At 30.1% G+C, this 13,963-nt stretch overlaps 1 protein-coding gene across 1 annotated transcript; it reads left to right on the forward strand.

Moving 5' to 3' along the window:
- Positions 1-945: 945 nt before the first annotated feature.
- LOC132730942 (uncharacterized) lies at positions 946-13,759 on the forward strand (the record flags this gene model as incomplete). The annotated part of the gene is made up of 3 exons (XM_060717026.1): positions 946-1,128; positions 3,528-3,728; positions 13,341-13,759. Coding segments are annotated over 3 exons (803 nt in total), but the record flags the coding sequence as incomplete, so codon positions are not given.
- Positions 13,760-13,963: the final 204 nt, after the last annotated feature.

Consider the following 13,963-nt stretch of genomic DNA (forward strand, 5'->3'; position numbering starts at 1 on the left):
TTTAAAAGTAGCAGTTTTACAAAGCTTACTGACAGTACTGAAAGGTTATTTAAGTTTATCTGCCTTATATGTCTGAATTTGTGACTTTGTTGAATGTAATAAATCCTGAGAGAGAAAGTGAATATTTCGTAAATGGAATAATAGTGATGTATTGTTGACATAAGTTGTTCTTGTATAAAATATAATTGCGATTGACTGTTGAAAGAGAAAAGATATAGGTATTCATTAAATGAATAAATTGAAGTTTTAAGTTTATCAAAAGTCTTAGTTTTTCGATTGCATCACATGAATTATCACAAGAATTAGTGTTTTAAAAGGAAAGCAACAGCTGGAAGCTGATCAAGATAGCTACCCATAACAGACATTGCCCATTATTACCCAAGTTCAGAATCCAAGGCTCGTGCTACCAATTGTGAACGACTGATGTCCGAGTCCCAATAGTGTAACAATATATAGACACTTGAAGTCATAAGTATCAAGTTATTGAGCCAACAAGAAAGAGTCAAAGTGTCTATTGTGATTCTGTTCAACCCGTAAAAACGAAACATTGTTTTTTAATACAAATTAATATTTCGTTAGAAAATAATTTTTCGCAAAACGATATAATATTTTTTGTAATAACGAAATATTATATCTTAAAAACCAATTAATGTTTAACGTAAAATGGCCATAATTTTGCTTTTAAATATAGACTGCATAAATAAAACATCTTGTGTGGTCACTCTGGGTAAATGCAGGAGATATAATTTACAAAAATTGTCCATGCTGATTTATGCATATGAATCATACAAGAAAACGAATTAAAACGTTTCGCAACACAATATTTAACTTTTGTCTTCAGTGTAAATCTATCTTTGTAAAGGTTTTTTGTCTTTCTTTTTCTCTTTTTACCATTTTGTAATGTTAAAATAATAAATAGATATCTATTTTATTTTTGCTTAACAGAGAGTATAAGAAGTATTGCAGCAGATGTACGAAATATTAGGAATGACCTTGAGAATGATACTTCCGGTTTAGATAACTTAATGGTGATTACAGATGAGATCAACAAAAAATGTGAGGATGGACTTTCAGACCTGTCTAAAAATTTGGAAAGACAGACGAATGATTTGAGATCTTCTTCCACGGGTAAAGCTGGAAAGTTTACATATTACCATAACAGTGTCGATGTGAACAAAATTTCACAAAAAATAGGGTGACAAAATACAGTATATTCTTTAAACACAATTCAATCACATAGTTTACATACATATATTGGCATATTTGCAAACTGATTTACAAGTGTGCTTCTTTCATTTTATGCATGTTAATAATATATAAACACAAGTCAAAGCGCCACCAAACATTTGTAGGGTTAGCGATGATTTCGTGCAGCTTGTGCCATCTTCTTGTTCATGTACAGTAACGAAAATTTGAGAACATTTTGAATTTAATGTATGTAGATCTACTTAAGTTTGATTTTTTCTTTCTTACTAAAACATGTGTACGTCCAAAAACGAAGTTTAGGTTGGGGTGAAAAAGGGAGCCAGTTCGTTGGTCGGTCCGTTATTTACGAATCAATGTTGTGTTATTACGAAATAATAGTTTGTTTTTAAAAATCAATATTTCGTTAAAAAATAGTTTTTTGCAAAACGATATGATATTTCGTAATTACGAGATATTATATCTTAAAAACCAATTAATAATCAATGTAAAATGGCCATATACATTTGAAATATAGACTGCGTTAATTAAAAATCTTGTGTGGTCACACTGTTTTCATATTCTAAGAGTAAATGCAGGAGATATAATTTACAAAGATTGTCAATGCTAATTAATGCATATGGATCATACAAGAAAACGAATTAAAAAGTTTCGCAACATAATATTTAACTTCTGTGTTCAATGGATTCATCTATCATTGTACAGGTGTTTTGTCCTCTTTCTTTTTTTCTTTTTACCATTTTGTCATGTTAAAATAATATACATAAAAATTTATCTATTTTATTTTTGCTTTTTAGAGAGTATAAGAAGCATTGCAGCAGATGTAAGAAGTATCAGGAATGACCTTGAGAATAATACTTCCGGTTTAGATAACTTAAAGGTGATTACAGATGAGATCAACAAAAAGTTCGAGGATGAACTTTCAGGTAGGGTTAGCGATGATTTCGAGCATTTTGTGCCATCTTCTGTTTATGTAACGAAAATTTGCAAACATTTTGCATTCAATGTAGGTAGATCTACTTTACTTTGATTTTTTCTTTCTTACTCAAATATTTGTACCCCCACAAACGAAGTTTAGGGTTGGGTATAAAGGGAGCCAGTTCGTTGACCGGTCAGTCCATCCGCCAGCCCGTCTGTCAGTCCAGTTCATGATATCCAGATGAAAACTCTTGAAAGAGGCTATCGATTAAATAATTTTTTATTCACAGATTTAACATCATAAAATACTGTTCAAGTTCGAATTTGACATCATACTTTTATTTTCACAGAGTTATCTCACTTTTAGCCTACATTATTTTATGAAAAACATGGTCTCCGGTCGATTACTCTCTTCAACAAAAAAAGATTATAATCATTCTTGGTACATAGGTGACAGATGTTATACTATAAAGTACAGATCAACTTTAAATTCTGACTCAAAACCCTCATTTTTTCACAAAGTTATGGTCCTTTTTATCACTCTTTAATAAAACAATAGATTATGATGATTTTTCGTACACATATATATCACATCATACAATACAGGTTGAATTAAAATTTGGTATCAGGCCATTACTTTTTCACATACTTATGACACCTTCTTCTGCTTGCATTGGTTTACTCTGTAATGAAGCCTTGGATTGTTCTAATCTTTGGTGACGCTTGTTATCTTACATTGTTCGCCACTCACTGATAACATATTTACAACTATAAAAAAATAATTTCCAGATGATAAGTCATTTAAGATGTGATTCACTAACACTATGTTTTGTACAAGGGTATAACATCATAAAATACATGCCAAGTATTAATTTATCTTCAAATTATTCTTTTTCAATCACTTGTTGAGCTTTTTCGATTTCATTTTTGCATAATATGCAGTTTCTAGAAGATAACTCCTTTATGATTAAGTTTAAAGAGGATTAATATTAAGTATTAAATTGGAACAAATTTTGGTTTACATAATATCATGAAATAAAAGTCCGGTTGAGTTTGGCTACAGCCCACTTAATAAAAAGGAAAAGCTGTGGCTTCTTCAAAATGAAAGTATTAACAAACAAAATAAAACTTCACTGTTTGATAGCCAATACATTGTAATTTGAAAACAGTTTTCTTTACCTTGAAATTAATCAATTTTAATGAATCTTTTATTTCACCTAGTAATCATTGCGGTAACAAGATGGTATATTGGGGATATCAATTAATCATTCAATCAAATTCAGTGATTATGACTCTAATTGAAAATAAGTAACTTATATAAGTTTACATCCCAAATTCTTACTTTATTTGGTATAAGTAGGGTGTTTGAATCACCTTCAGTGATAGCTCTAGATTGGTTATTTTAGAAAGCATGAGAAACATGTCAGAAGTTGTGGCAAATATTAAGAAAGACGTTGAGAACAGCTTTTCCGGTTTAGATGACTTAAAAGCAGTTATAGATGAGGTCAAAACCACTTGCAAGGATGGTCTTTCAGACCTGTCCAAAAGACTTACGGTTTTGCAAAAGCAAGTGAATGAGTTGGATCAGGCAACGGAGAAAAAAACACGTAAGTCTAATTTATTTTATCAGTATCATGTTGATTATTTTGTTAAATTAATAAATAATGTTTCGATATTTGAAAACCAAATAAAAAATGCATATCATACCTCGCTCCATGATATTAAATAGCGACTAAATAAAAATAAGTTTGAACAAACTCATTTTCGACCGATTGCTATAAAAGATTAAGATTTATTTGAATCACACCCGAATGCATTTCATGGAACTAACAAGTGTCGGTATAATAAGAGGAAACATGATTTTGTTTCTTGTGTGACACGATACCTCGATCCTTGTGTTGACAGGCAGAGATCTTAATCATAAGGCAATCTGCTCTCCAAAGTCTCAATATTTAGTTAAAGTCTTAATAAAGATTAACAATGTCACCGCTGGTTCTTTATTGTGAGGTCTAGTAGTCTACTAATGACCAGTGGTTCTTTCAGTGGTATATATCAAAAAGAACGTATTATTCAATTATCTAATTGATTTTGTCTTCGCTAACCGTCTGTCTGTACGTCAGCATTAAGCTTGGTCAAACTGCTAATGAAATTTTGACGAAACTTCTCATTATTGATCTGTACTAAGACTAGTTGTGCAATTTGCAAGTACGTTCCGCTTTGCTGCTTAAAAGAAACATCTTGTCCGGATTTCACAGTTCAGACTGCTGGTGGAATTAACAAGCCGCTGTTCCATCCTTAGAAAATACATACCGGAGGGACAAAAATATCTTTTTGACTTTATTTTGTATTAATTGGTATCGTCAGTATCCTGGGGCCCGTCTTATCAACGATCGTACGATTTTGGAAATCTTATCGTACGAATTTGATCAACTATTGTCGTACGCTCAATCGTAAGACTGACTTATCAACGCAGTCGTACGTTCAACTTAAAATCTTACGATTTTCATAGACGAACGATTATAACGCCTGCGCAATAACACGTACTCTTCAAAATGGAGATAAGGCGCAAAGAAATGTCAAACTGAATGAAGAGGTCTGTCGTAATTTTAATGCATATTACAACCACAAAAAGTAACTGGGCTGCTGACTTGAGTCTGATGCGTGCATTTATAAGTGTGAGGATGCTGCTATAGTGAATGGGAACTATTTCTCATCGCTGACAGTCGCTGGTAAATCCCGTTTATAAGGTAACCATTTTGTTGCATTTATCAGTCTATTGATATAAATACAGACTGTTTTAGCTCTACCTAAATAAAAAGATTGCTACAACATGAACCTATGCATTGATATCATATTTCTGGGACTGCGTTTAGGAGGGGCTGAGCCCCCATAATCCACTCTCCAATTTTTGTTGACGAGTGTTGTCTTCTTTTTCTTTTGTTTTTGTTTATGTCAGTGGCATGCCATGCATCACAGACTATGAAAGATAAACAGTCACTTGAACCAACTATGCATGAGTTGAGAAGTTAAGCACTCTCCTAAGCTTATTAAACTGCTTTTATATTGCCTAATATGAAATATCAGCCAACCATATTTATCTGTTATTTTCAGCTCGACTATTCGATAAGAATAAGTAGAGCTATTGTAGTCACCCGAGCGTCGGCGTTGGTGTCCGCGTCGGCGTAACCACTTTATGTTAAAGTTTTTGTAATACCTCAAATATTTTCAAAGTCCATTGACATATGGCTTTGAAACTTTGCACACTTATTCACCATCATGAACCCAACATGTAGACAGGAGGGGGCAACTGTGTCAAGCATTTTGACAGAATTATGCCCCTTTTTCGACTTAGAATTTACGTTAAAGTTTTGTAATCATACCTCAAATATTTTCAAAGTCCATTGACATATGGCTTTGAAAATTTGCACACTTGTTCACCATTATGACCCAAACCTGTAGACAGGAGGAGGTACCTGTATCAAGCATTTTTACAGAATTATGCCTCTTTTTTGACTTAGAATTTATGTTAAAGTTTTTGTATTATCTCAAATATTTTCAAAGTCTATTGACATATGGCTTTGAAACGTTGCACACTGGTTCACCATTATAACCCCAACCTGTAGACAGGGGGAGGTAACTGTAGCAAGCATTTTGACAGAATTATGCCCCTTTTTCGACTTATAATTTACATTAAAGTTTTTGTTATACCTTAGATATTTTCAAATATTTAATGAATTATGCCCCTTTTTCGACTTAAAATTTACGTTATATATCATACCTCAAATATTTTCAAAGTCCATTGACATATGGCTTTGAAACTTTGCACACTTCTTCAACATCATGACCCTACCGACAGCTCTTGTTTACCTGTTTATTACTATATGATTAAAAGAATTTACATTTTATATCAATACAATCCAACGTGTACATGTACATGTAGTTATATTTGATTTTTTATATTATTTCTTGTTTAGTACTAAAGAAAATTAAAAATAGTCTTACATTATATCTAAATGTGTTTATTGGGGCTAGGTTAAAGCAATATAAAGATAAATCATCATTTACCACTTTCTAATTACTATGTTATACATGTATTTACTGTCCCACATTTCAGGACAAACTGCTCATCTTTCAAAAAGAAAAGGAAACATACATGTCTTGGATGAAAGACAGACTATTCTCACCCTACCAGTCCCCCCACCACTGACAGTTCTCACCTAAACCGTTCAAAACGTTCCATCATTTTCCTCCCCTGACAGCCCCCTCCCCCGCCCTCCTCCAAAAAAATTATTTATTTTTAATTATTATTTTTTTCTACACAGAATTTTAGTTTTATTTATATGTTTTTGATTCAATGTGAGAATAATAGGAAATATTGTAAGCAACATTCATATTTTATAAATAATATTACTAACGAATCAGTTTCAAAATTTGTTAAAGTATAATATGCAATTAAGTTTTTGAAACTTAGTTAAGATCTAAAGATCATAGGTTTCTTTAATGAAAATTATTTCAATGAATGTGATAGGTATTATGTGCAACAAAAATATTACTGGAAATCCTGCTTAATATGTTTTATATTGATTTTTTTATCTGTCAAGAAGACAGTCTTTACTTTTTAACACCTTTTTCAGGTGATTTAATCCAGATAATAGTTGTGTGGTTGTGATTGATAAAAACCTGTAATTATCATTAGGGTCTAGTGGTAAATTAATCAACTCCATGTATTTGTTTACTGTATATTTAGTTAAGTTAAGTCAAATTTCCTTTATTACACACATTGTATGTTAACATGAATAAATGTGGTAAGTAACAAACACATTTTTAAATACATTTTCATTTAACTCAAAATTAATCTTGCGTGCTTATATTTCGAATAATTTCAAAGTTGTTTGCCACCCTAGATCATAAGGTTAGGACAAGAATATGTACAGAAATTCAGCAGTTGTAGAATAATACTGAATATTTCAATTCAGCAGCTTAGAATAAATTTTGTTCACATATTGAATGTTTCTTAAGATTGTCTTATATACTCATATCCTATACATGGGTATATTTTTTGAACTCATGTAAATGTATGGGAGGAATTAATATTGTTCATTCCAACAACATAGTTAGGGTATGTAGGAATCATGTTTTCCATTCCTTTCTGTGTATGTTTGTTTTTTGTTCTGTCCTGAACTATTTTTTGTGGGAATAACAGATATTTGAAGATTTATTTATAAAGAGAAACAAGATGCTCTGTTACTTAAATTTTTACTTAGAGCTTAAAATGTATCTGGACTTTCACAGACAATATATTATAGGCAAAGTTACACAAGTTGTCAAGTATGGATTGATGTAATATGATTGTTATATGATAAATTTAAAACCATTAATAAAAAATTAAAAAGAAGACTAATTTAAGTGGTAAAATAATTTCTAAAAAAAGTATTTGTAATTATCATTAGTAAGCTCATTTACATGTATATTTTTCTTCTTTTTCTAATTTTGTTGACTTTGTAACTCTTGCAAAATAGTTAATTTACATGTTTATAAATAATGTTTTAAATTATTTCAATGTGATTATATTTCTTAGATATGAAGACCAGCCAGTGAATTAAATCCTCAGAAAGAGACAAGATTGTAATGGTGAGTATGTAAGGCACTATTTTAATGAAAATGGAAAAATCTTTAATTTCATGACAATGCTTCTTCACAATATTTCACAATTAAACAGATATTTCTAGTTTACATATTATAAATTAATTTGTCTTAAGTCTTGAATTACTTTAATGATATGGAAAAGTTTAGATGCATTCTTTTTCATTGAAATAAATGGTGGATATAATTTCTTCTGTTCAAATATCTTTGTTTAAATGTATTGACACAATGCAACCTCCTCAGAGCAGTCCTTTGTAACTAGACTACCTCATTACAACAGTTTTCACCCCCCCCCCCCCCCAAAGTTTGAGTAAACAATAATTGTAATTTTCATTGAACAACACCTCTCAGCAACAACCAAAATGTTTGTCTTTCAAAAATTGTTGCTATGCAGATGTTGAACTCTAATTACTAATGTTTATCATGGAAAAAATGTTATTTTTGACTTTGAATGAAATATAATGATTTTGTCAAGTAGAAAAAATGCAGGTACAATATTAAGAATGAACATAATATTTAAGGTGCTTCAGTGTGTGACAATAGTCCAGTGGCAAGAGACAAGTTATGACATGAAGTATCTTTTTGTAAAGGATAATTCCCATTATGTTATTAATCACTCTTTGATTCTCTTGATACTTATGAAAGACTCATGGTCATTTTTCTGTTGTCAGGCTTTCTTGAAGTTTTAAGAGACCTTTTAAAAGCATTATATCACAGCATTGAATTGAAGTACTTATACAGTGAATCAAAATAACAAAAATGATATAACTTATCCTCACTATAATTCTGTCAAGTTTGTAAGTAATTTAGATTGAAATATGTAATTAACTGTATTCAAACTGACATCTGAGATAATTTGTACAGAACAGATACTTTATTTTTGACTTGTACAATCATAAAGCGTCATACATATATAAACAATTTTACAATACATACTAACATAAATCACACGATCGGATATAAACATGTCTCTTTCATATCAATATAGAGGATGAATTATTAATATATAAAGTTGTATCTACTATATCTAAGTTATTTCTATGAGACATCGCATCTCGTACATACAAGGATAAATACATACAAGGATTTTAAATATATACTTCTATTGTTTGACATATTAGTGAACTTAAGCATAATATGTCTTATATAATAGTATCTTTTTATATATTCTTGTAAGATACTTCCTTAAAGTACTTGGTTTTATAGCAAGATAATTTTCATATAGGATTATGAATTATGATTATGCAGATACAAGACAGGACTGCTCTCTTAACCAGAAAGCCAACTTTGTAAAAAACAATCAATTACCCTTTGCTTAAATATTGGTAAAAATAATTTACTATTTACGGAATTTGGAAAATTCGAAATATCACTAAAACCATGATTACATAATAACAATTTAAGACCTGATAACCAATTGTTCTTACTACTATTACAGTCTTCAAGAGCAATGTTATACACATTTTTAAGAATGATATTATCTGTCTCAAGCATTTGAAACCAAAATCTTAAAATCTTAACATATCTTGAAATATATAAAGGATATCGTGCTAGTTCACCATACACAGTGACATCACGTAAATTAACTTTTACATTTAATATCTTTTTAAAAATTTTAGATGAAGTCTTTCAATTTCCTTTGATTTAGTAAAACCCCATGTATTTCATATTTCAGACAAAACAGACATTGAAGTTTATTTACAAGTTAAAGAACAAACAGCTGTATTGAGGGATAACAGTAAATCTACCGTATAGACAGTATTGACAAATTGAAAAATAAATCAAAATTTCTATTTATTAAAAACTTTAACTAAGAAGATCTTACATGAGTGTCTTTTAAAGGTCATTTTAATTAAAAAGTTGTTTTGACTTGCATTTGCACATTTACTTTGCATATTAATTTTACTTTGCATTTAATGTCTTATGATACAAGTTTGTTATTGTTTGCTGTTGCATAGATAATAAATGCATGTATGTCAAGTTTAAACCAAGTACAGAGTATATAAGTTCTCTTTGTTTAAAGCAGTGAAGATCAGTGTGTACATACTATGATTGCAGATGCCTTCCGCTAAATGTGATACTGTATTTTATAGTGTTTATTATCAAGACAAAAGTTTAATTTTCATCAAGCTTGAACACTAAACAACATAATTTTAATGTTGTTATTGTCATATAAAGTAGTATTGACATGAAAAACATTAGATAAGTATGTTTTTGGTACATGATACACACTTTTGGGTTAAAATGCTTTCTACATGTATATATGCTGTGTCAGAACAGTTAATGGTACTTTATTATACATATTTTTTTTAATTTACTTTACTTTCTTTATACATGTCAGCTTCAAACTTCTTAAATATATAACAGCAGTAGAAATGGCAACTAGTATTTTAGTCAGAACCTATGTTTATGAGTCATTTGTTTCACATTGATTAAGACAGAAAGTGTAAAAGAATTATTTCCCATTTTATTATACTTATCAGCACTTATCTCCTAAACTGTAAGTGATATCTTATAAAAATCATGCACTGATGTAGGCAAAATAATAATTTTAATATAACTATTAATAAGGAAATATTATAATCCATATAAGATAACATCATTTATTTTTCAATTATCTCCCTGTACAGAAAAAATATTGACAATAGTTTTGCATTTAAAGTTTTAAATAATGAATTTCCAGACTTATGCTATTAAATTCTGTCATCTTCAATTTTTATTGATGAGTTATCTTCTTGTCATGCTCTGCCAACCCTCTACTTTAACAAAATGTATGTAAGCACATACATAATATTACAATATACATTTCAGAGGTAAAAATAGAACACCACTTTTTTATGAATATATCTGCAATGAAACATGCAGTAACTATTTGTTTGACCAGAGATTGTAATCCACTGAAATGAAATGTTTACAAAATAAATTTTAGACGGAAGATACATAAATTATGACTTTGATTCAATTAAACATAACTGCAAATTCATTGTCAGTTAAAACCCCTTTGACACACAGTATGGTATGGCAAATAAGGTTCAAAGGAATTAGTTTGATATACAAAAACAATGACAGTTATGATCTTGCTGCACAAATTTTGACTAAAACATGACTGACATTACAAGGACTTTTATCATTATGATGTATGTACTACATAGTCTGTTATAAAAGGATTCCTCATTTTGGGCTGACATGTCTCTTATGAGAAAATAATATCATAATCACATAACAACAAACTGTTTACAATTAAATCTAAATACGTTTGAAAAATAAAACAGTAAAAACATTGATTGTAATTTTAATCTGAAAATACATAAGTCATTACAAAAGGGGATTAATCTCATCTAAAATATATTCAAGATAGATCTACATAAATAAAGTTAAAGGTGCAGTAAAATTCAATGACTTAAAATTTAGATGTATTACGTCAAATTAATTTAGTCTCTTTTATCCGAAATGATTTTCTGTCACAACATTCTATTCGTATGAGTGCCGTTACTATGGTTTAAGTAAACAAATAAACTAAATATTTTTTGTCATTTAAAAATGAAAGGTATTGCCAACAATAAATTTCTAAGTCTAAAATATCGCCTTATCCAAGCTGAGAGTCGGCCACAACTAAATGACCACTCGGACAATCCAAAAGTTGCACTCGATGCCTGAAAGGTCGACTTTTTCTACGACTTTGTAGCATTTACAGGAAGCACGTCGGCCATTTTGCTTGATCTACGTCTGCTTCTTAGCGATCGTAGAAAAAACGCACTATCTTACTATAATCATAAGATTAAGGAAATCTGCGACGTTTGATAAGACACCGCCAAAATCGTACGATAAAAACGGTCGTACGATCGTTGATAAGACGGGCCCCTGATGTTCATTCTGTTCACTATTTAGCCAAAGGCCATCTAAAATCAGTTTGACTTCCTGTCAAACTGACAGGGAGGAACTAAATATAAGACAAACTTTCATTGGTCATTTTAAATTACGACATGTAATCTGGGAATCTTTTTGGATATTCTAAAATAAAATGTTAAAGATAGTTTTTGTCATCCTTAAATCATATTTTAAGGATAGTTCTTAAATAGAATGTATACCGTAACGACAGCTCTTGCCATTATAAAATAAAATGTAAAAGATATTTCCAAGAAAAAAAAGATTAATGTGCATGATAGTTCTTTAACTTTCTAGTAAAATTGTTGAGATATCTAAGTTTCGTTAACATCACATCATCCAATAAAACATTTTACACTGCGTTAAGATCTCGATACATTTTATTTTACATAAGCACTTACTTAGTTCATTTTACCCATGCGCATGAAAATATCGAAAAACACACCAACAGATACATCTTACAGTGTTAAATTATTAACCCCTATTGAAGATATTGTCAACTGCAGTAAAACTATTTTACATACGATGTGTTTATGACGATTTTATTTTTCACATTTTCAGTGTTTTTCGGTATTTCGCTCTGTAAGTTTAAGCAATTCTGTGGATTTATCATACCAACATTACGTTCTCGTTTGTAAACATTCTTTTCATATTTCGTTTGATTAATATTTGATTGTTCAAGAAATTCTTTGAAATCAAAAATGAGATTCAGTATATAAAAGATTAACAATTTTAAAAAAAAATCAAAAAGTTGAAGAGTGTAAAATAAATTGTTCTGTTTGTTTGTGGAGTTTCATTTTGACTTTAGACCCGAAACTTAATCACAATTAATGGTTTTGTTTTTGGAACAAAGGTCGGTTAACAAAGTTTTTATAGTGTTATATTCTTATTTTCTATCAAATCTGTTTGCACTTAATTAGAACTAAAACCTTTTTAAGTAGTATGTTGATTTTATAATATTCATTATCGTTTTATTTTTAATTGCTTTCATATGTGATACAGTCACACGTGAAAGCAAATTATAGGGACACCATAATAAATACTGTAAAATAGATGATGTCTCACTTTGAAGAGTCATCAATATCAGTTTTCTTATATTTACAAAATGGGTTTTTTCTATGCTACCAGAAAATTTAATGTCATTGTTATGGAAACTTTGCTAACATTTCCATATACGTTTTTTTCGAAATAACAAGTTCACAAGTTTTACTTCAGCCTTGTATTTTTTCTAAATATATTTCCTATTTTTATTATGTTTGCCAACATGTGTAATTTGCACATGATATCAAATAGTTAACATATGTAAGTATGCAAGTAAGACAGAATTCATTTTTTATGTTAAGCTCCATTTTGATTGAATCTTAAGATTTGAATAACACTCGAATCTATTTTACGGAACAAACCATTATCGGTGTCATATGTGGAATCATTTCCTTGACCGAGTAGAGATCGGAAGCACAATATTTGTGTTGATAGGCAGACAGCTTATCCCCAAGGTTACTTCTTCATCTGAGTTTGAATAGTTTTGAAAGTGCTGATAAAGATAAACAATTTCAATGATTTATGCAAATAACTAAGCTGTCTTTTTAAATCACGTAAGTCCAGACTGTCATGAAATCTCACTTTTTAATTGCAATGAACTCTTGGTGCAAATGCATATAATTAAAAAAGTATGATTAAAAATATTTCAGAGACGGTAGCATTTAATGTAATGGATGCAGTAAACTACACGGGCAGTCAAACCATGAAATTCTCAAATATTATACTGAATGAAGGCAACGCCTACAATATAGAGACAGGGATTTTCACGGCACCACTTGACGGGATATATCAGTTTTATGCGCACATTTGCTGCAATAGAAAAACGTCTGAAATAGAGTACTTCATTAAAGTCGGCACGAGTTCGATTGTTACCGGAGAATTCATGCTGCCAAGCAGAGTTAATAATGATTCAGATGCAAAATGTACGTCTTTTAGTGCAGTAGCCATGGTTCGGAAAGATGAAACTGTTAGAGTTGGAGGAATGTCTTTCACTTCCTTAGGCCGAGCAACAGGAAGTTCAAACGCTGATTTTTCTTCTTTTTCTGGTGTACTGATCAAATCTATTTAAAGATCCTGTAACACATTTTTTATGGTTTTAAAGGAGGTAATAAAAAATCTATTTTCTATAAAGTTTAAGTGAAATTTTACAATAAGAAATGACTTCATATATTTTAATGATCACAAATATTTGCAGTACATATTTTACATATTTTTCGATTTTTGAAATTTGTTTATTTTGCATAATTATGTACATATATATAATTATCTTTTG

The sequence above is a fragment of the Ruditapes philippinarum genome, unplaced genomic scaffold, assembly GCF_026571515.1.
Source record: "Ruditapes philippinarum isolate M1 unplaced genomic scaffold, ASM2657151v2 ctg7748_1_1_1_1, whole genome shotgun sequence".
NCBI classification, from domain to species: Eukaryota; Metazoa; Mollusca; class Bivalvia; order Venerida; family Veneridae; genus Ruditapes; species Ruditapes philippinarum.